Source organism: Artemia franciscana, chromosome 14 (assembly GCF_032884065.1).
Source record: "Artemia franciscana chromosome 14, ASM3288406v1, whole genome shotgun sequence".
NCBI classification, from domain to species: domain Eukaryota; kingdom Metazoa; phylum Arthropoda; class Branchiopoda; order Anostraca; family Artemiidae; genus Artemia; species Artemia franciscana.
Genome location: NC_088876.1, coordinates 33,007,080 through 33,030,109, shown reverse-complemented (window position 1 = coordinate 33,030,109; position 23,030 = coordinate 33,007,080). Strand labels below are relative to the sequence as shown.

The window sequence follows — 23,030 nt, the reverse complement described above, 5'->3', positions numbered from 1 at the left end:
ATGCGTCTTTCTTTTTCTTTTTTCTTCTTTTTGATACTTCATCGCCATGCCTTTGTGTGATTGATGGGTTATAAAATACATTCATTCATTCATTATAGTTTAATTTCCTTTTAATTGTGCATAGCTTGGCGTTCATTTGGCTTCCTAAATGAAAAGTTACAACAAATGACTGTTGTGTTCCTCACCTGTGCGAGACATGGCTTAAACTGAATCAGATATTGGAAGTGACAAATTCAAGACATTGTTGACAAAAACAGGTATTTTGTTGATTCGAGGCAGTAGGAACAACTGGGGGCGAGTAAGGGGGAGGGTACTAGAGACTAGGGAACTACCGGTTATTATCAGGATCGGGTGTGGAAAAGAATAATTGTCAAACCTAGCACCCCGCCCATCGAATACAAGCTTAACTGAGGAAGAATTAATCTTTGAAATTTCTAAAAAGTCACGAAGACTCCACATTTTTTTTTTGTAAAAAAAAGAAACATCACAAAATCACCATAATTATCACAAAAAAATATTTTTGCTACATACACAGGAGCAAAAGTAAGGAACTATAATCACTATTTTGCCATCTTTTAAGACAAGCCTTGAATACACATACCAAAACAACATGAAAGCTGAAACAATCACCCGTTTATTTGGTACCTAGTACTACTATATGTAGGCAGTTATCAACGCTTTAAAAGAAAACAACCGAAAATAAAATTTAGTTATTTATTACTTACTAGACAGTCCACTTTCATGTCGTTTCTTATCAAGTTGCATCAGCTTCTTCATTAAAAAGTGAGCTCCAGTATGTTCTACTGGTAGAACCTGATTTTTATCTTTATCCTCAACTTTCTCCAACGAACAGACAGTCTTTGCTATGGCCTCATGAACTGGTTTTAGGTCACCTGGAACAATACGACTAAATCAGTTTTTGATACCTTAGTGAAAGATTTCAGTATTTAACGGAATAATGATTAAGTAGACATTGGCAGGTATCAGGTAGCCGTCCTTCTAATGGTAAGTTTATTAATATTTTTATATATCTTGAAGTGTTTTACTTTTGTTTTGATTTTTCTGACTAATTTACTTGATGTTCCTGAACTTTGAGAATTTTTTTGTACTTTATTATTTTATTTTTATTTTAAAAACAAACCAAATTTGGCTCTTTTTAATTGTGTAGGCAATTCATTGTATTTCAAAATAAGAAAAAAAAATAATAAAAAAATAATCAAAATAAAAAAAGTTTTAGTTCAAAATAAAACTTTGTCTTTGTGGTGCAGCAATTCATTGTATACTAACAACGATTTTGTTGATATACTCTTATGATTGTTGGCAAGGGGAATGCGGAAATCACCTTATATTTTCTCCTTTTTTGGGAAAATAAAAAAAATATACAAAAGGCATCTAATGCTTTAAAATATAGCATAAATGATATTTAAAGTGTGGCCTAAAAACCTGTTCATACTTCACTTGTTCAGGTCGTGTCTGACATTTTCAAACTTCTGAAATAATTGCCTAAAACCGTTTGCTGAGCTGCATTTAAACTAAAGATGAGAAGAGCAGTATATCCAATAACTGATCTGAATCAATCATCTGAATCAAAGATTTCAGTATATAATGGAACAAATACAAAGAACACATTTGACAGATTTTTATGTTTGAGAACACCCCCCCCCCCATGGACATTAACTAGTAATCATTTAGATGTTTTTTTCAAAGATTGCTGTTACGCCTAAAGTTCACATCAGACATTTTTTAACTTTAGAAATTATGGCCAAAAACCGTTTGCTGAGCTGCATTTAAACTGAAGATCAGATAAAGCAATTGACATTCAATCATTGATTGAAATGAATTAACTGAATCAAAGATTTCAGTATATAATGGAAGACATTTCACAGATTTTTATGTTTGAGACCACCCAATCCCCCCGGCTCATAACTAGTAATCATTGAGATGTGTTTTTTCAAAGATTGCTTTTACGCGCAAACTTTGTATCTGATATTTTCAAACTTCTGAGCTGCGTTTAAACAGAGGATCAAAACAGCAATTAATATTCAATCATAATTTAATCATTCTGATCTTCATCATTCCATTGAGGACAGCTTAGCACCCAGCTTATGACTGAAGCGTCTGAAAACGTCAGGTAAAATGTTTAGTTGTAGCGGCAACGACATCTTGGCATATAAAATTTGCATGTTAATTCTGAGGTGAAGTTCATGGTGAGGTGAGGTTCATGTTAATGAATGAGGTTCATTCATGAGGTTAATGAGGTTCATGTTAATTTTACTTCTGGATAAGAGCTAGAAGTTATCATTTCTGTATTGTATGCGAAGTTATGAATCAAACCAGATGGGCTGCTTCTTATATAACAATAATAATCTATTTATGATCCACTATAAAAATTAGAAGCGGATTAAGTAAGTAAAATCAAAAAGCAAGCCTCATTAATTCAACTACAAACCTACAATTCAACTGAAATCAATTTAAAACTAGAAACGCTTAAATCCAATGCATACATGTTTCTTCATAAGAGTGATCGGCAGGCGGATGGGGATGATTTCATTCCACACTTGATCTTAAATTAAGTGAAAAAACATTAATTCCTTTGGCGATCATGGCTTCTCAGATGCAAAAAATAAATATTAGATTCCTATTACATAGAGCCGTCCTGGCCGAGTGGGTTGGTGCGCTGGATTCGGGATCCCTTGTCTAATATATTATATAAATATAAAAATAAATATATTTACCGTTAACATGCAAAAAATGTGTATTTTCTGCTCATTTACAGTTTTAAGATCCGTACTAGAAGAGCTCACCACGAAAATGCTTGTCCCTAGGAAGCTTATACTCCCTGAAAATTTGCTCCTGAAAAACCTACACCTGGATGACTCATCAAAAAAAAAAAATTACCCTTAAAAAACTGGGCGCTAGAAAAACTTGCCTTCAGAAATTTCCCATTGGAAAAACTATCCCAGGAAAAATTACTTCTGGAGAAATTGTCCTGAAAAACTTGCTACCAAAGATTTCGTCCCCAAAATACAACAGTTCGTGGTAACGAACTATATAGTAAGGAGCGACCCGGCTCAATAGTAACCAAAACTCTAAAAAATGGAATTTTGATGCCAATAGTTACATCAAAAGAATCACATTTTAATGCTCATTGTAAATATATAAGTTTCATCAAGATTAGTCTTACCCGTCAGAAGTTATGAGCCTGAGAAAATTTGCCTCATTTTGGAAAATAGGGGGAAATACTTCCGAAAAGTCATACGATCTTAACGAAAATCACACCATCAGATTCAGCGTATCAGAGAACCTTGTTGTAGAAGTTTCAAGCCCCTATCTACAAAAATGTGGAATTTCGCATTTTTTGCCATAAGACAAATCAAGGATGTGTGTTTATTTGTTTTTTTGTTTTGTTTTTTTTTTCCCCAGGGATGATAGTATCGACTCAGTGGTCCTAGAATGTCGCGAAAGGGCTCATTCTAACAGAAATTAAAAGTTCTAGTACCCTTTTAAGTGACCAAAAAAATTGGAGGGCATCTAGGCCCCTTCCCACGCTCATTTTTCCCCAAAGTCACCGGATCAAAATTCTGAGATAGCCATTTTATTCACCATAGTCGAAAAAACTAATAACTATGTCTTTGGGGACGACTTACTCCCCCGCAGTCCCCGTGGGAGGGGCTGCAAGTTACAAACTTTGACCTGTGTTTACATATAGTAATGGTTACTGGGAAGTGTACAGACGTTTTCAGGGGGATTTTTTGGTTTGGGGGGAGAGTTGAGGGGGGTACGTGGGAGGATCTTTCCACGGAGGAACTTCTCATGGGGGAAGAGACTTTCAATGGAGGGGGCGCAGGATTTTCTAGCATTATTTAAAAAAAAATGAAAAAAAATTATGATAAGTTTTTTCTACTGAAAGTGAGGAGCAGCATTAAAACTTAAAACGAACAGAAATTATTACGCATATGACAAGTTTACCTCCTCGTAATACCTCGCTCTTTATGCTAAAGTATTTTTAGTAATTTCAACTATTTATTCTATGGCCTTTGTGATTCAGGGGTCATTCTTAAGGAATTGGGACAAAATTTAAGCTTTAATGTAAAGAGCGAGGTATCGACGAGGGGTGAGCCCCCTCATATACGCAATAAAAACATACGAATATAGAAGTTCGCTACGTAAGTTAATTCGTAAGTTACGTATATTTTTTTACTTATGAAAACGTTCGTAAAAAATTAAAAGTTATAGTTGCCTTTTTAAGTAATCAAAAAATTGGAGGGCAACTAGGCCTCCTCTCTCGCTCCTTTTTCTCAAAATCTTCCGATTACAACTATGAAAAAGCCATTTAGCCTAAACTAATTAATATGCAAATTTCGTTTTAATTATTTATGCGCGGAGAGCCAAGAAAAAAAAAATGCATTAATTCAAAAACGTCCAGAAATTAAACAACAAAAAAAACAAGCTTTTTTAAATGAAAGTAAGGAACCCCAACACCTAGTTGGTGGGGCGCTTCGCGCCCCCCAAGCCCCCCCGCGCGCGTAAGTCGTTACGCGCCATATTAGTTACGCGCCATTGTAGTTGTGTCCCTGTGTCCCACCTGTGAATATAGATAGATTTATATATGTATTTCAAACTACGTAAAAATTGCGAATATACAACATTCTTGGCTTTCCCATTGTCTGTGCATATACAAAGCCGTATGTACTAATAATGACGTCATTTGCAAACGCTCTTTTTACAAACAAACAAACATGCATACACACAACTCGTTTTTATATAGATAGATAGATAGATAGATAGATGCAATACAAATTAACTGCGTAAAACTTGCGAATATACAACATTCTTCGCTGTCCAATTGTCGCTGCATATAAATAGATTGTCAGGTTTACCGACCCTCGAACATGCAACGTACAATTGTCCATGGGAAAAACAATCAGTATTAAGATCTATACCACATTTTTCTAATGATTGACCTTGAGCTTTGTTAATGGTGATTGCAAATGCTAAACGAATTGGGAATTGCAATCTTTTAAATTGAAAAGGCAGATCCGTTGGAATCATGGGAATGCGAGGAATAAGAACAGCTTCACCCTCAAAAGGCCCTGTCAAGATTGTGGCCTCTATTAGGTTTTCCATTGTTTTTTTTTACGGCAAGTCGAGTGCCATTGCAAAGCTTTGGTGGGTTTATATTTCTTAAAAGTATTATTGGTACGCCTATTTTTAGTTGTAGCACGTGTGGTGGAAACCCTGAAAGATCTATGGAATTTAAAAATTCAGATGGATAATTAACCGCTTCATTTGGTTCCAAAACTGTGTCGACTGACTTGTAAAGGACTGCCTGGTCTCGAATCTTGGTCAAAACAATATTGTTGATTTCGTGGACGTCTATATTTTTGGGTGCGAGAATCGCTCTTTCACTTAGCCATTTATTATTTTTATAATTTTTTAGAATATTCGGAAATACTTTTTCAATCAATTCATTTTTGGACGTCACTAAATTACAGAAATCAGCAGGTAGTTGTATACGTCCTGAAATTGAGTCTACTGGGAGCTTTCCGTTTCCAATTGCCAGCAATTGATCTGAAAATGTTTGACCAGAGTCATCGTTTTGCAATCGGACACGCATATTTGTAGTTAATTTTAATATTTTTACGTGTGCCCATAAATTAAAATTTTTCAGGCAAGCATTCATTTCGTCTGCAGGAGTTGATCTAGGTATTATAGGTAATGTTTGCCTGAAATATCCCGCAAGCAATATTAATGTGCTGCCAAAGGGTTTCGACTTCCCTCTCAAATCTTTCAAGCATTGATCCAGAGCCTCGAGCGGTTTTTTGTGTGCCATTGTGCACTCATCCCAAATAATAAGTTTGCATTGCTGCAATACTTTACCCATCCCAGATGATTTGGAAATATTGCACGTGGGAGTTTCTGTAGAATGCAAATTCAGAGGCAATTTAAAAGCGGAATGAGAAGTTCTTCCACCAGGCAGCAATGTTGCGGCTATTCTGGACGACGCAATTGCCAACGCTATATCATTTTTTGATCGAATTGATGCCAGAATCAGTTTTATCACAAATGTTTTACCAGTACCTCCTGGCGCATCCAAAAAGAAAATTTCTCCAACGTTGTTATCGACAAAATGCATTATCGTATCATAAATGTCTTTTTGTTCCGACGTTAACTTGGAAATGTTATTTTGTACATACGACAATAGATCGCTCGTACTGTAACTTTGTTCACGATCCAATTCTACACATGTCGAAACAGCAGCGATACGGTTAGGTGAAGGCATTCCCAAAACCTGAAGAGGTTTGTTTGCCATATGTACGCACAAATCTTCTATAATAACTAAAGTGTAGTTATAAATTTCTGATGTAAAATCAAAAGTCATATCTGACGTCTCTAACTGTTTTCGATGGAGTATATCTTCGGACATTTTTGACTTATATTTTTCCCATAACTCTGTAGGAGCTGATGGAGAGCAAGTTGTTAAAATGATGCCAAACAATGCACGAATTTGACTTGGGGTTGACGTTTCGCACGCGTCATTGATGCAGTTATCCCAGTGTTGGTCATTCTCCAATAAATTCAGAGCTTGGCATGCACTACGGTAAGTGTCATGTATAGTACCGTTTACAGTTCTCAAATACTCAAAGGATGTCGGACCGGGTACATTCACCAAAAGCAGGCGTAGAAAGAAGCATTCATGTTGATTGGGGTGAACGGTGTAGAGTCTTCCTATCGTGGTATCTTTGAAGATGGTAGGTTGGCCGTCGACTGACTTACCCTGTTTTCGACGTTCAAATACTTTATTTTTAGTATTCCACGTGTAATACGAAGGCACTTCAGTATACAGCAGTTTTTTTGCAAAAGAATCATTTTTGCAAAGCGAAAAAAAAGCTGTTAATGTTGTATCCGGTGGATTCAGGACTCTTTGTTGCACGTTGGTTTCCGTGAAATAAACACGTTGACCATTCTGTAAATGTACCGCTAAGTGAACAACAGCTGGACTACGTTCATGTATCGGAAATGAAAGAATTCGCCAAACAGCTTCATTACTGCTTATGTATCTTCCAGCCTGATATTGTACGATTTCGTCGAAATCTTTGATTTCGGGCTGCAAGCCAAAAACTGCCATGTCACTGCCTTTGTTGACGTATTTACATATGTATTTGATTGCCTTTACGGAGTTACAGTATTCAACGTTTATGTGTGCATTAAATGTTTTTGATAATAATGGGGAATATGGAACAACCCACTGGTTATCTACTTCGATGGTGGTACCGTTACGCTTCTTTATTATTGCTGTTTTACCGCCATCTTCAGTAGATCTTCTTCTATATTGTGGGTAACCATCATTGCCAGTAATTGTGTTTGATACTAAAAGTCGAGGATATTGCTTTGTGCACCTTCCTTTGGCCATGCATGGTGAATTTTCGTTCAGTGCACCACAAGGTCCATGTATCATATTTTTTACAATAATATCATGTAACCCCTTATCGACATTTTTATCAGGTATTTCAGCGGAAATCACATCATCAATTTCGTTCGAAGTAATTTTTTTATGTAGCCAGATTAGTATAAGTGCGTGTAGCAAACCTCGTTTTTGCCATTCCACTGAGTACATCCAGCATCGCACTGACCCAAACACTTCAAGTTTTACTATGTAGTTTATCAGTGATTTCAACTTTTGCCGGAAGACACGGGCCGTAATGTCATACCTATGAACCACCGATTGTCCTTGAAGTAAAAGCTGCAGTATCTCGTCCCAAGATTGATTACATGTAAATGTAATAAATAAATCTGGACGACCATAGAGACGAACATACGCAATAGCATCTTGAGCATATTCATGCATATGACGGGGACTGCCAGCATATGACGAAGGTAAAATTGTTAATCTTCCAACGTTTGTGGTATTACCGTCATTTATAACTGCATCTCGCAAATGAATGTATTGTTCAGAGCGGAGCTTGGTCTGATTCAGGCGGATATATAGCAAACGTTCTGATTCAATTTTAGCATACATATCAACGACAAATTGGTGAAACAATTCACGGCATTTTAAAATATAATTTTCTTCATCCTGCCGAATCATTAGTCTATAGGAATAATAATGCATTGCACTGCATTTCTTATTCATTTCTTTGTTAGTGGCTGGATTCATCAATTTAATATTAAAGTGATAGCCGTCGGCTCCATCCCAAAAAATGATAGGATATTGTAGGGCATCGTAGCATCGATGAGTTTCAGCAATTCTTAACAACTGAGCGTTTAGCTTATGAAGAATAATATCTCGAGGTAAAAACTGATCACCGACCATAACGATTGCCACTTCGTCGATAGTTGGAGCATTGTATCTACGCACATGTTGGCCAGGAGGCGTTTTGTCAGCGGAAATAACAATTTTATGCGTATCAGTAGGCATCAAATCGATGGCTGTTTTGAACAGACGCACTAAATTATTATTTTCGTGGAAAAGATGTTGCAATTGGGAAACGATTGTCCTTTCAACGTTGGGAGAAATTTCGCAACGTGCATTCAATTCAGAATTTCTATCACTGATGAAGTACAATTGTAAAAATTTATGATTTTTGCCTGAGAATGGTAGAAGGGACCCTGCTCTATGATAAATTTGCCCTTTTACTTTGAAAGTAGACATAAATTGATCTGGATTTTCGATTTGGGCTCCAAACGACGTCATTTGGAAACATGAGTTGTATTTTCTGATTTGTGACAAAAAACGCTTAGATTCTGACGTAGTTCCAGTAAGGAAAGTCTTCAATGGCTCTGGTGGTGCAGCCAATAGAGGAAGTTTAACTTTTCCTGAGGCGCAACACATTCCCATTGTTTCACCATTGAATTTCAAGGCCTTGCAATAGGGACAAATTTTAGACATTGTCCCGATTTGAACACATCTACTCAAGCTATAATCATCGACTGGGTTGTACCTGAATGCCAGGCGATAACTTTCAGGTTGCTCTGATTCCTCGGCACGCTTTCTTTTCTTACTTTCTCTATCAGCAGCAAGCCTGATTTCTTGCTGTTCTTGTGATTCCTCGGCACGCTTTCTTTTCTTACTTTCTCTATCAGCAGCAAGCCTGATTTCTTGCTGTTCTTGTAATTCCTCGGCACGCCCTCTTTTTTCACTTTCTCTTTTAGCAGCAAGTCTGCTTCCGCGTTGCTCTGGTAGTTCCTCGGCAGGCTTTCTGTTCTTTCTTTCTCTATCAGCCTCAAGCCTGTTTCCTTGCTGTTCTTTTGATTCCTCGGCACGCTTTCTGTTCTTTCTTTCTCTATCAGCCTCAAGCCTGTTTCCTTGCTGTTCTTTTGATTCCTCGGCACGCTTTCTGTTCTTTCTTTCTCTATCAATCTCAAGCCTGTTTCCTTGCTGTTCTTTTGATTCCTCGGCACGCTTTCTTTTCTGACTTTCTCTATCAGCAGCAAGTTTTTTGGCATAGACTCTTTGAGCATCTTCATCGGCTTTTGCCATTGTAAGTTCATCAGTCATTTTGAACTTAAACATTAATAGATTTCTACGTGAACATATGTCTTAAATATCTTGAATGACGTCACCGTCAAAGCAAAAATGACGACAACTAATTTCATGACGTCAGTCAACACAGAAACATGACGTCACCTGATCCACAGACAGACAACTTATTTTTATATATATAGATAGAAGATAGATAGACTAGCTGTTGATATATATATCGTTTGATATATATATATATATATATATATATATATATATATATATATATATATATATATATATATATACTAGCTGTTGGGGTGGCGCTTCGCGCCACCCCAACACCTAGTTGGTGGGGCGCTTCGCGCCCCCCAAGCCCCCCCGCGCGCGTAAGTCGTTACGCGCATATTAGTTATGCGCCATTGTAGTTGTGTCCCTGTGTATATCGTTTGTGTATATCGGCTGTGTATATATATCGTATATATATATATCGTTTGATATATATATATATATATATATATATATATATATATATATATACTAGCTGTTGGGGTGGCGCTTCGCGCCACCCCAACACCTAGTTGATGGGGGGCTTCGCGCCCCCCCAAGCCCCCCCGCGCGCGTAAGTTGTTACGCGCCATATTAGTTATGCGCCATTGTAGTTGTGTCCCTGTGTCCCACCTGTGAATATAGATAGATTTATATATGTGTTTCAAACTACGTAAAAATTGCGAATAAACAACATTCTTGGCTTTCCCATTGTCTGTGCATATACAAAGCCGTATGTACTAAGAATGACGTCATATGCAAACGCTCTTTTTACAAACAAACAAACATGCATCCACACAACTCGTTTTTATATACATAGATAGATAGATAGATACAATACAAATTAACTGCGTAAAACTTGCGAATATACAACATTCTTCGCTGTCCAATTGTCGCTGCATATAAATACATTGTCAGGTTTACCGACCCTCGAACATGCAACGTACAATTGTCCATGGGAAAAACAATCAGTATTAAGATCTATACCACATTTTTCTAATGATTGACCTTGAGCTTTGTTAATGGTGATTGCAAATACTAATCGAATTGGGAATTGCAATCTTTTAAATTGAAAAAGCAGATCCGTTGGAATCATGGGAATGCGAGGAATAAGAACAGCCTCACCCTCATAAGGGCCTGTCAAGATTGTGGCCTCTATTAGGTTTTCCATTGTTTTTTTTACGGCAAGTCGCGTGCCATTGCAAAGCTTTGGTGGGTTGATATTTCTTAAAAGTATTATTGGTACGCCTATTTTTAGTTGTAGCACGTGTGGTGGAAACCCTGAAGGATCTATGGAATTTAAAAATTCAGATGGATAATTAACCGCTTCATTTGGTTCCAAAACTGTGTCGACTGACTTGTAAAGGACTGCCTGGTCTCGAATCTTGGTCAAAACAATATTGTTGATTTCGTGGACGTCTATATTTTTGGGTGCGAGAATCGCTCTTTCACTTAGCCATTTATTATTTTTATAATTTTTTAGAATATTCGGAAATACTTTTTCAATCAATTCATTTTTGGACGTCACTAAATTACAGAAATCAGCAGGTAGTTGTATACGTCCTGAAATTGAGTCTACTGTTTGACCAGAGTCATCGTTTTGCAATCGGACACACATATTTGTAGTTAATTTTAATATTTTTACGTGTGCCCATAAATTAGAATTTTTTAGGCAAGCATTCATTTCGTCTGCAGGAGTTAAACTACGTAAAAATTGCGAATATACAACATTCTTGGCTTTCCCATTGTCTCTGCATATACAAAGCCGTATGTACTAATAATGACATCATATGCAAACGCTCTTTTTACAAACAAACAAACATGCATACACACAACTCGTTTTTATATAGATAGATAGATAGATAGATAAAATACAAATTAACTGCGTAAAACTTGCGAATATACAACATTCTTCGCTGTCCAATTGTCGCTGCATATAAATAGATTGTCAGGTTTACCGACCCTCGAACATGCAACGTACAATTGTCCATGGGAAAAACAATCAGTATTAAGATTTATACCACATTTTTCTAATGATTGACCTTGAGCTTTGTTAATGGTGATTGCAAATGCTAATCGAATTGGGAATTGCAATCTTTTAAATTGAAAAGGCAGATCCGTTGGAATCATGGGAATGCGAGGAACGCATTCTTTTGATTCCTCGGCACGCTTTCTGTTCTTTCTTTCTCTATCAGCCTCAAGCCTGTTTCCTTGCTGTTCTTTTGATTCCTCGGCACGCTTTCTGTTCTTTCTTTCTTTCCTTGCTGTTCTTTTGATTCCTCGGCACGCTTTCTTTCCTGACTTTCTCTATCAGCAGCAAGTTTTTTGGCATAGACTCTTTGAGCATCTTCATCGGCTTTTGCCATGGTAAGTTCATCAGTCATTGTAAACTTAAACATTAATAGATTTCTACGTGAACATATGTCTTAAATATCTTGAATGACGTCACCGTCAAAGCAAAAATGACGACAACTAATTTCATGACGTCAGTCAACACAGAAACATGACGTCACCTGATCCACAGACAGACACACAGACAGACAACTTATTTATATATATATATATATATATATATATATATATATATATATATATATATATATATATATATATATATATATATATATATATATATATGTTTTTAACTACGTAAAACTTGCGAATATACAACATTCTTTGCTGTCCCATTGTCTGTGCGTATAAATAGAATGTCAGGTTTAACGACTCTTGAACATGCAACATATAATGGGTCCATGGGAAAACAATCCGTATTCAGATCTATACCTCATGATTCTAATGATTGCCCTTGAGCTTTGTTGATGGTGATTGCTAATCGACGATTCCCTGTGTCGCCATCGTCATTTATACATCCCCCTGAGCCCCCCGGCGTCCCTGTTGTAGTTGTGTCCCTGTGTCCCGGTCGTCATGTCCCGGTGTCCCGGTCGTCATTTGTGTCCCGGTCTGTATATACATTCGTTTTTGAATTGGTCTTTTTTTAGGTTTTACTTTTTTACCTTTTTTTAATTTTTTTTCTTTTTTTTAGTTTTGTTTTTCTTCTTTATTTTTCATTTTTTTCCTTTTTCATTTTATTTTCTTTTTTAGTTTTTTTAGCTTTTTAGCTTTTTTAGTTTTTTATTAGTTATTAGTTTTTTTTTCTTTTTAGTTTTTTTGTAGTTTTTACCTTTTTTTTAGTTTTTAATTTTTTTTTACTATGTCCTGGTCGTCATTTATACTCCCTGTGTCCCGGTCGTCATTTGTGTCCCGGTGCTTTGTTGATGGTGATTGCTAATCGAACATTCCTTGTGTCCCGGTCGTCATTTATATTCCCTATGTGCCGGTGTCCCGGTCGTCATTTGTGTCCCGATGTCCCGGTCTGTAATTTCGTCAGTCGAAAACATGACGTCAGTCGACACAGAAACATGACGTCACCTGACAGATCCACAGACAGACAACTTATTTATATATATATATATATATATATATATATATATATATATATATATATATATATATATATATATATGAAAAAAAAACTCAGCTGTTATATATTATAAAATAATAAACGCTTGATAAAAGACAATATTTGTGATAACTAGTGTGATGGGCGGTGTTGATTCACTGAGATAAAGTGCTCAGTATCTGGGTGAATACTTGAAAGTTTCAATCTTGAGTCTAAGGATAATTTGATTTCACAGCAACGACAGCTGAAAAGATATTTTCACGGGTGGAAACTGTTTTGGAAATTTGTGGAAATTGCTCCTTTTGATATCTTAACCAAAAACTTAATAGTGATTCTTCTTTAAACACTAACTTCAATGTATTGTCCCGACGATGAACACTAAAAAACTATTGAAAAGTGTAGAAAAATCAATTTTTTTTTTTAAAGCAGCTTTAGATTGTTCTCTAAGAAGAATTCTGAGTAATATCGTAATTCTGGCTCGGTGAATGCTTGACTAATGAATCAAATGGTATATACGTCATACTATTGACGTAATGAACCTATATGACGTAATTGACGTAATGAACTGTCATACCATTGACAGTATGATATAATCAGTCATCATTCTTCTGATGCAAGTTACATCTGCAGGCTTGTTGCAAAATCCCATGTTTCAGAGGGTGTAAAATATTCTTTTTTTATAATATTCTTAATATTATTATTAATATTTTTTTTATTATTCTAATATTCTTTAGTTTTAGAATTAATTTAGGCAAGAATTTAGAAAAAATTACTCGTGTTCATTAGAGAGTGCTTTTTTTGTATTTATCCTTATTTTGACTAAATATTCAAATAAAACCTAATTAAGTTTATAGTCAGTTAGGTTTATTGGTTCTAAGTCTTTAAATTGTAAATTACCTAATCGGATTGGCTTCTGAAAGATGATTTTGTACCAGTTTTCAAAGAATTCCCTTTTTCAAACAGTTTCATAGCAAGATAATAAATGTTCAGTCATTGATTTAATCTGAGACAGAAGTTGAGTTTTGGTTTAGGAGTAGGGTTTCACGTTGTCTAATGAAAAGACAAAATGTCTCCATTTATGAGCTAAATTATAGAATTGCCGCGCACATTTTTAGAAGAAATGTTTATAATTATCCGTTCGCACTATCACAAGAGGCATATTTTTTTTTTAATTTCATCTTCTTCATTTGACGTTTTACGGTTACTTTGTCACAAAAAAAGCTTAAGGGGTTATTTTGTCGGAATTTCTAAGTAGGCTCATTCGATCTGCTTTTGTTTTCAATTTTGAATCAGATAGGCCAACCATGAAGCGCACGCACAAGATTTCGTCTCGAGTGGGATTGGGGTGGAGGGGACTGTGTAAAAAACTTTTAAGCTTTCTTGTACTACCGTCAACAATCTTTGAGATGGGTTTCCTAACCATTCAGGTTTCTGATTCTGTACATGGAAAGATTCTCACAAAAAATACAATAAACGTCGGAAATGACGTCGGTTTGTAGAAACGTCGGAAACGTCAACAAAGAAATGACTGTACATTAGATTGTACCAAATCTATTTTTCCTTTTAACCAGCGTCTCAATTTGATTTGAAACCAAAAAGTCTCCATCCTTTCCCCGAAGCAACTGGGTACATTCAGATTTTAAAATGGAAGCGTATGTTTTACGAAGGCAGGGCACAACACGCAATAATACAATCAGAAACACAGGTACAAACACAGAACCCTGACGGTAGCTTCGTCGACCTGAAGGACTCCAGAGTTTGAACACTAGCGTCTTAGACATTAAGCAGGACGCAAAAAAAGAAAAACAAAAGCAGCAGAAAAAGCAGCAAATTTATTTGGCAGCTGAAAACTTACCATTACAGTGTTCTAGAATGTCCAACAGAACAAGGATATTGGCATTGGTACTAAACCATTCTTCAACATCTTCAACAACACTATTCAGAAGGGATGGGGATATTGCATCACGCAGTTCTCTGTGTCGAACACCCAATTCTTTCTTACTAAAAGACAAGTCAATTTATTTATTGTGTTTCATAATAGTCCGTATACAATTCTATAGATTAATAACTTCAACATTAGGCATATTCTATTTAAATTAGAGAATTAAATTAGTCGCAGATCATAAGAAAATGAAAAAAAAAATATATCGATACACAGTAAAATTCTATTATTTATTTAGTTTAAACACAAAGGAATTCAGGTCCCAAGACCAAAAGAGATAGACAGATTTTTGCTGAATAAACATCTCTTGGAAATTCGGGCCAAAGAGAAATTTTGGTCGAACTTCAGATCCTTTTAGAACAATCTTCTGACAATCTTAGATTTTGGCTGTTTTACTGGATTTTCTTATTGAAAATTTGAAGTAAAGGGAAAAGAATTTCCTGGTTTTCTTTGGATTTCATTTTTTTATTCAAGGTATTTAGAAATAAGAAAAGAAAAGAAAATATGGCCCGAATTTCAGCGAAATGTTTAGACCCAAAAGATTTTGCAATAAAAGCCTAGTATCGCTACACAACTATCAACGGTGCACGAACATTGGACGCTACGTATGCTAAATGGTACAATTTCACAATAAAAGATAGTATCATCATACTGCAAAAACTGTAAAACAGCATAGTTTTTCTTGGCACAAAGAAATTTGATTTCTTACAGAAGAAAAAAAAACAAGTTTATTTTTTAACTGAAAGTAAGGAGTAACATTAAAACTCAAAATGACCATAAATTATTGCGTATACGAAGTGTTGCCCACCTCCTCAATACCTTACTCTTTAAGCTAAAGCTGTTAGGACTTTTGAAAAAGCTTCCTATTCTAATTAAACTATCTGCAGTTTTCAGTAGCCGTTATTAAAAATTGGGACAAACAGTCAAACTTTAGCGTAAAGAGCAAGGTATTAAGGAGGAGGCAGTCCTTCATATACAGAATGATTTATGTTCGTTTTGAGTTTTAATGTTGCTCATTACTTTCTGTTAAAAGCAACTTGTTTTAATTTATTTAATTTCTGTTTGTTTTTTCAAATAATGCAGGTAAATCTGGCTCACCATCCCCCCCTCACGGGACACTCCTCTATGAAAATTTCATCCAACGAAAAGTACACCTCCCCCCGCCAAGTTCCGTCCAGACAGTTCCATCCTCGCTGAAAATCCCCCTCCCTGTAAAATTTCTTGCGGACGATCCAGCCTGAAAAATCATCCTTAGAACACTTCAATTTAAAAGACTTTAATCTTTTATCGGTTTCTCGGTGATGCCGGAAATGCCCCCTTCCATACAAATTTTTTTCCCGAAAATCAAAACTCGTGGAGAATAGCCGCTGGATATCTCCTCCGGAGTATCTGCATATGATAAACTGAGTTGGGAAAGAAACTGTAAGACAATTAAAAGAATTTCGCATTGTATTTCTGTCAAATCCCCCCAGTGTAAAATTTTCACTAGAAAATTCCACCCCTCATCCCTAGAAATTCCCTCCTTAAGGAAGATTGTCTCAATGGACATCCAACTAAAACACCAATAACACCCCCCCCCCCAAAAAAAATATCTGTATACTTCCCAATAACATAACTATATGTAAACAATGGGCAATTTTCATAACCTATAGGTCTCTCCCCACCGAGAGTGGAGGGGTCATTTTACCTCTAAAGACAAATTTATATTGACGTTTAAACTATAATGAACAAAGTGGCTATCTCAAAATTTTTATCAGATAGTTTTGGGAAATAAATGGGCGTGGAAGGGGGACAGTTGCTCTCCAATCTTTTTTGTCACTTAAAAAGGGCACTAGAACTTTTAATTTTCGTTCGAATACGCCCTCTCCCGATCTTCTAGAACCATTATTCCAATACGATCATCCCTGGAAAAAAAGCAAAAAAAAAAAAAAAAACAGAAAAACACAAATCTGTAATCTGTCTACGCGCAAAGATAAAAAGATTCCACATTTTTGTATATAGAAGCTTGAAACTTCTACAAAAGGGTTCTCAGGTACGCTGAATCTGAAGGTGTGATTTTTACCAAGGTATGATGGTGTGATTTTTCCTTGACTTTAGAGGGTGTTTTCCCCTATTTAGTAGGACTAAACTTAACGAATCTTATATATTTGAAACTAGCGCAATAAGCTGATTCTCTTGACGTATCTATTGATATAAAAATTGCGTTTTTTTTTAGTTTCGGTCATCATTGAGCTGAGAGTTCGTTGCCACGAACTGTTTATACTTCACGGCTTTGTTCGCGGATTTCCATGCAATTTTCTTTTTACGGGGATTATGGCTTTTCCTTTAACAGAATAGGAGACAGGAAAAACACCTATCTTTATAGGGAAACATAAAGGATTTCTTCCATTCTGACTATTTCCCGGTTTTCTTTTGCGTCTAAGCATATACTCTTCATACATATATATACACATATTACATATGCAAATACCTATTTATATATACATATAACTTCATTCATCTAGGTAAACTTTCTTGCAAATTCTGTATTCTGATCCGCAATATCAATTGCGGATCCTATACTTTAGCTCCAGGGCCGTTTAATCAGAAACACAAGTGCCGCTAAATTAGAATAAACATTTTTTTTTTAATTGCTAAAAAAGTTTAGCATGAAGAGTAAGATATCGAGGAGGGGGGAAACCCCTGCAAATACGGAATAATTTCTTTTTGTTTTGAGTTTCAATGTTACTTCTTACTTTCACTTGAAAAAACTTGTTTTTATTACTTAATGTCGTGAAGAAACGATAGGGAAGTTTCATTTTCATTTATCATATTTGAAACGCCAATCGAAATGATAATCTAGTTGTCTTCTTTCCCCAGTGCAGATTCAACCACCTGTGGGAGATCATCATCCAACCCTTCCCGCTTAACTGCCCTCATCTAGAAAACTAAGGCAGAAAGCTATCAGCCACCATTAGAAAACATAATTTAAAGTCTATGCTGACAAGTCTAGAGCCAAACGAAAAGCACGTCGTTCCCGAGTGGGGGGGGGATGTCGCTAGAGAAAATTTAAAGGAAATGGGAACTTCTTAGGAGGGTGTAAATAGCGAGGCTTTGAAAAGATTGGGATCGAGGAGGAGCGTGCGTAGCTGCGTGGCTTGAACTTGCAAAGGGTTGTGAGTAGTAGTATGTTAATAAGTATCGACATCAATTTCCATACTAGTCGAGAAGGTCAACAAGAAATATTCAAAGAAGCCACCAATTTCCCAAGCCTTGTAATAATCTGCTAAATTTTCACCATAAACAGAAGAGGCCTTAAGGGCTAAGGGAAAAGTTTGAGAGTCTTTGAATTACGTACTATTCAGTTCCACGTCATTCCTAAATGGGGGGGGGGAGATGTCGCTAGGGAAAATTGAAAGGAAATGGGAACTTTTGAGAGGGGGTAAATAGCGAGGCTTTGAAAAGATTGGGATTGAGGAGGAGCGTGCGTAGCTGCGTGGCTTGAATTTGCAAAGGGTTGTGAGTAGTAGTATGTTAATAAGTACTGACATTAATTTCCATACTAGTCGAGAAGGTCAACAAGAAATATTCGAAGAAGCCACCAATTCTCCAAGCCTTGTAATAATCTGCTAAATTTTCACCAAAAACAATAAAGGCCTTAAGGGCTAAGGGAAAAGTTTGAGATTCTTTGAATTACGTAATATTCAGTTCCAAATATAAAACAAAAATTCGATTGGAAAGTTGATGGATAAAGTAATCTGCAGTATATATTGTCAATGCTCCTTATGTTGGGTACCATATTCCACGGAATTATTGAGGTAAAGGTACCAGTCAGGTCGTCAAAATAATGTTCCCCATCTCCTAATATTTTTTAGGAGCACAGTGCAAAGTTTAGAGGAATTCTCATACCGCAGCCATTTTTATTATGATTTAGAATTCATTCTTGTTTCTTAGTGTGGTTGTCTGTCATGATTAAACAGCCTTTGTATATTAATTGTAATTACAACGTTGGCACTCAAAAAGAATTTGTGCTTGTCAAATGAAAATTGTTGGACAAGGTTACAGATCTTTTTACATTACAGAAAATGACGTTGGTGCTAAAAGAATTTGTGATTGACAACTAAAAATTGTGTGCCAAGGTCACAAGGCTTTTGTATATTAAACAGAAAATGACGTTGGTGCTAAAAGAATTGGTGATTGACAAATAAAAATTCTGTGCCAAGGTTACAAGGCTTTTGTATATTAAACAGAAAATGACGTTGGTGCTAAAAGAATTTGTGATTTACAACTAAAAATTGTGTGCCAAGGTCACAAGACTTTTGTATATTAAACAGAAAATGACGTTGGTGCTAAAAGAATTGGCGATTGACAAATAAAAATTGTGTGCCAAGGTTACAAGGCTTTTGTATATTAAACGGGAAATGACGTTGGTGCTAAAAGAATTTGTGATTGACAAATAAAAATTGTGTGCCAAGGTTACAAGGCTTTTGTATATTAAACAGAAAATGACGTTGGTGCTAAAAGAATTTGTGATTGACAAATAAAAATTGTGTGCCAAGGTTACAAGGCTTTTGTATATTAAACGGAAAATGACGTTGGTGCTAAAAGAATTTGTGATTGACAAATAAAAATTGTGTGCCAAGGTTACAAGGCTTTTGTATATTAAACAGAAAATGACGTTGGTGCTAAAAGAATTTGTGATTGACAAATAAAAATTGTGTGCCAAGGTTACAAGACTTTTGTATATTAAACAGAAAATGACGTTGGTGCTAAAAGAATTTGTGATTGACAAATAAAAATTGTGTGCCAAGGTACAAGGCTTTTGTATATTAAACAGAAAATAACGTTGGTGCTCAAAAGAATTTGTAATTGTGAAATGAAAATTGTGTGCTACGGTTATAGAGCTTTTGTGTATTAAACAGAAAATAACGTTGGTGAAAAAAGAATTTCTGATTGACAAATGAAAATTGTGTTCCAAGGTTACAGAGCTTTTGTATATTAACAGAAAATAACTGGTGCTCAAAAAGAACTCCGTATTGTCAAAAGAAAATTGTGTGCCAAGGTTATAGAGCCATTGCATATTAACTGGAAAACAACGTTGACACTCAAAAAGAATTTAGGATTTTCAAATGAAAATTGTCTGCCAAGGTTATAGAGCCATTGCATATTAATTGGAAAACAACGTTGACACTAAAAAAGAATTTAGGATTTTCAAATGAAAATTGTCTGCCAAGGCTACAGAGCCTTTGCATATAAATTGGAAAATAAAGTTTACACTCAAAAAGCATTTAGGACTGTCAAATAGAAATTGGAGGCCAAAGTTACGGAGCTATTGTAAATTAAATGAAAAATGATGCTGACGCTCAAAAAAGAATTTCTGTTTGACGCTCAAATAGAAACTACTCAGAGAAGTGTATCAACTAGTCGAGCAGATAATTTAAGAGGACGTTATGCTCAAGAAACATATTTCGTGCGAATTTAATAAAGGATAAAAATTCGGTTTAGTAGCACAAAAATTCGGTTTAGTAGCACAAAAATTCGGTTTAGTAGCACAAAAAGCACCATGTTTAGATTCAAGATTATTATTTAAAAGAAAAATCTTTTTTCTTTTTTTAAGACAAGTTTTGTTTTAAAAAAAATACAAACCAAAGTATTCAAACAGAGCCAACAGAGAGTTAAGCTCGAATCAAAGGCTATCTAATATCAAAATAAATATTAAGAACCACCAAGACAGAACAAAATAAATAAAGAACAAAAACAAACATGACAACTTCGAGCAGGAGACGGACGAAGAGGGTTTCCCCGGCGCGGTAAGCTCACAATATTATAATTCGAAACAAAAATTATAGCACTCAAGATCTTAAGTCTTAAGTTTAATACTCAAAATCTTAATTCTTTAATTCAGCACTCAAAGTTTTTTACTTCACATTACAATTTTTTTTTATGGTTTACTTTTAATGTTTTTTACTTACAATAATATTATAACTACAAGTATTGCTTATAATATTGAAGGGGCTTATTTATATAAAAATTGTCCAGTTTTTCATGTTTCTTAGTTTTGATTAAGACGTTGATACTTCTTATTGGAAAAAAAATCCATTCTTTCTTATTTTTGTACTTAAAAGGCTTAACTATAAATACTGATAAGATTTGTTTTCGTCTTAATTTTAAAGATTAAAATAAAATAGAATAAAAATCTAATTATAGATAAAATAGAATTGAATTTATAGATAAATACATAATAGAAGCCATTAGTAATCATAGAATTGACTAACCTGTGTACATTATTGTCTCCCTGCTTAAGTATATCAATGACTTGTGGATGCGTATACCGAGTGTCTCTACCAGCCAATAAGTACATGATGACCTTGCGTCCATGCTCATGAAAGGCAATTTCTTTGATGTTTGATGAAATCTCAGACAATATGGCCTAAAATAAAATTAAGAAATTAAAAAACCCAAATACCTTCGAAACATCTGGTAAGATAATTAAAAAGCTTTGAATGCCACATGCCATTCGATTTAAAAAGGTAACCGGCTCCAAAAACGTAACAGAATGAAAATCCCTCTTACCATATAGCATTTCTATGTATTAAGACAATAAGTAAAATGCTCCCATAGGTAGATGTACGCAAGTTTGAATCCAACAATCCCGACATATCACAATATCAGGCGAGCTCCATCCGTCTTTTCTTAAACTCAGAAGCTATATATTAATGCTGCTTTCTAGGACTATAATCAGAGAAAGGTTGAACTGGCTAGGACACCTTCTGCGGATGAAGGATGATATATGGACAAACATAGTCCTTGCCAGCCAACCGTCTAGGGTCAAATGGAAATCAGGTCGTCCCCAAATGGGGTCGGAGGTGTGTGTTGACCCTCAGACTGCTTGGTGCAACAATGAGTTATTACTAGCAGTACATTTTAATGAGTTAGCCACATAGACTATCAGGCCCCAGGTGCAAAAATGAAAAAAAACCTGATCTTTTATGAAGACCGGAGAATTTTCTTTTACCTCCTTCCCCCCAAAACAAGGCCGTCCTAGCCGAGTGGATCGGTGCGCTGAATTTAGGACTCTTTGTACGGGAGGGCGAGTGTTCTAATCCTAGCGTACCCAACTATTTGATTTGGGACGGGGGTCAGTGGTGTGACTCTGTAAGCTCAGCCAGAGTCGACCCTGCTCTAAATGGGTACCTGGAGAAATTTGGGGATGGTAAACAGGAAGGGTGGGCGAGAGCACAGGATGGTTTGCCCCCAGCCCCCCATTGCACTTCCTGGATGAAGGGCCAAGAAACAGAGATCAGCACCACCGGTAGGGACTGTAAAGTCCAATGCCTTATTCGCTATTTACCTTTTACTTTCCCACAAAAACAAAATTATAAATCTCATTACTCCATAAACAAATTATTCCTGATAGTTACAGCTCGATCCTCTATCCATGCACCAAAACTGAGCACACTCTTGTAATTATCAAAACCCAGCTTGACCCCGATTGTAGAAGTATTCTGGAGAAACATTGCTCTGAAGTTGCCGACAATAAAGAGCCATAAGCATTTATTTTTCCCCAGGGCCACTTAGTATAGAAGTAGGGGCCATATAAGCTTCCGAGAGGGCTCTTTGATAGGAAATTAGAAGTTCTAATGCCCTTTTTAAGCGTCAAAAGTGATCGGAGGGCCACCAGTCCCCCTATCACTCCCTTTTCCCCCAAAGAAATTCGATTAAAATAGTCCAAAGATCAATTAACTATACTTCTGGTGTTGAACACATGTATGTGCTGTATGTCAAAAGAAGATATCAGCAATATATAAGAATTGGCCAAAGGTAATAAGTTAAAACTTTCAGGGTATCTTTAAGGGGATGTTGAAGAGTGAGTAGAGGATACTAACCCCCTCTCCCTCGTCCTTTTTAAATGTAGCCTGATCGAAATAAAAAAAATCTTCAAAATAGTAAACAAAATCTAATCATGGCTCCGGGGATGCCATGCCCCTCACAGCCCAAGGGCAAGTATTTTAGATTAAGCGATTTGCCCATTGTTGCAGTACTTATCACTAAAAGAAAGGGAAATGTTTGATTCTGGTGTGTCTCAAAAGGCTAAGGGTATTAAGGTGAGACTTTGGGGAATATTTAAGAGTATATTA

General features: G+C 35.9%; 1 protein-coding gene across 1 annotated transcript in view; it reads right to left on the bottom strand.

Moving 5' to 3' along the window:
• The window catches only part of LOC136035602 (pumilio homolog 3-like), an 88,577-nt gene that overhangs the window by 9,212 nt on the left and 56,335 nt on the right, over positions 1-23,030 (bottom strand). Inside the window, exons 9-11 of the mRNA XM_065717481.1 lie at positions 21,168-21,322; positions 14,827-14,972; positions 726-893 (exon numbers count right to left, since the gene is read on the bottom strand). Of these exons, the coding sequence (XP_065573553.1) occupies positions 726-893; positions 14,827-14,972; positions 21,168-21,322 (469 nt within the window). The remainder of the gene's footprint in view (positions 1-725; positions 894-14,826; positions 14,973-21,167; positions 21,323-23,030) is intronic.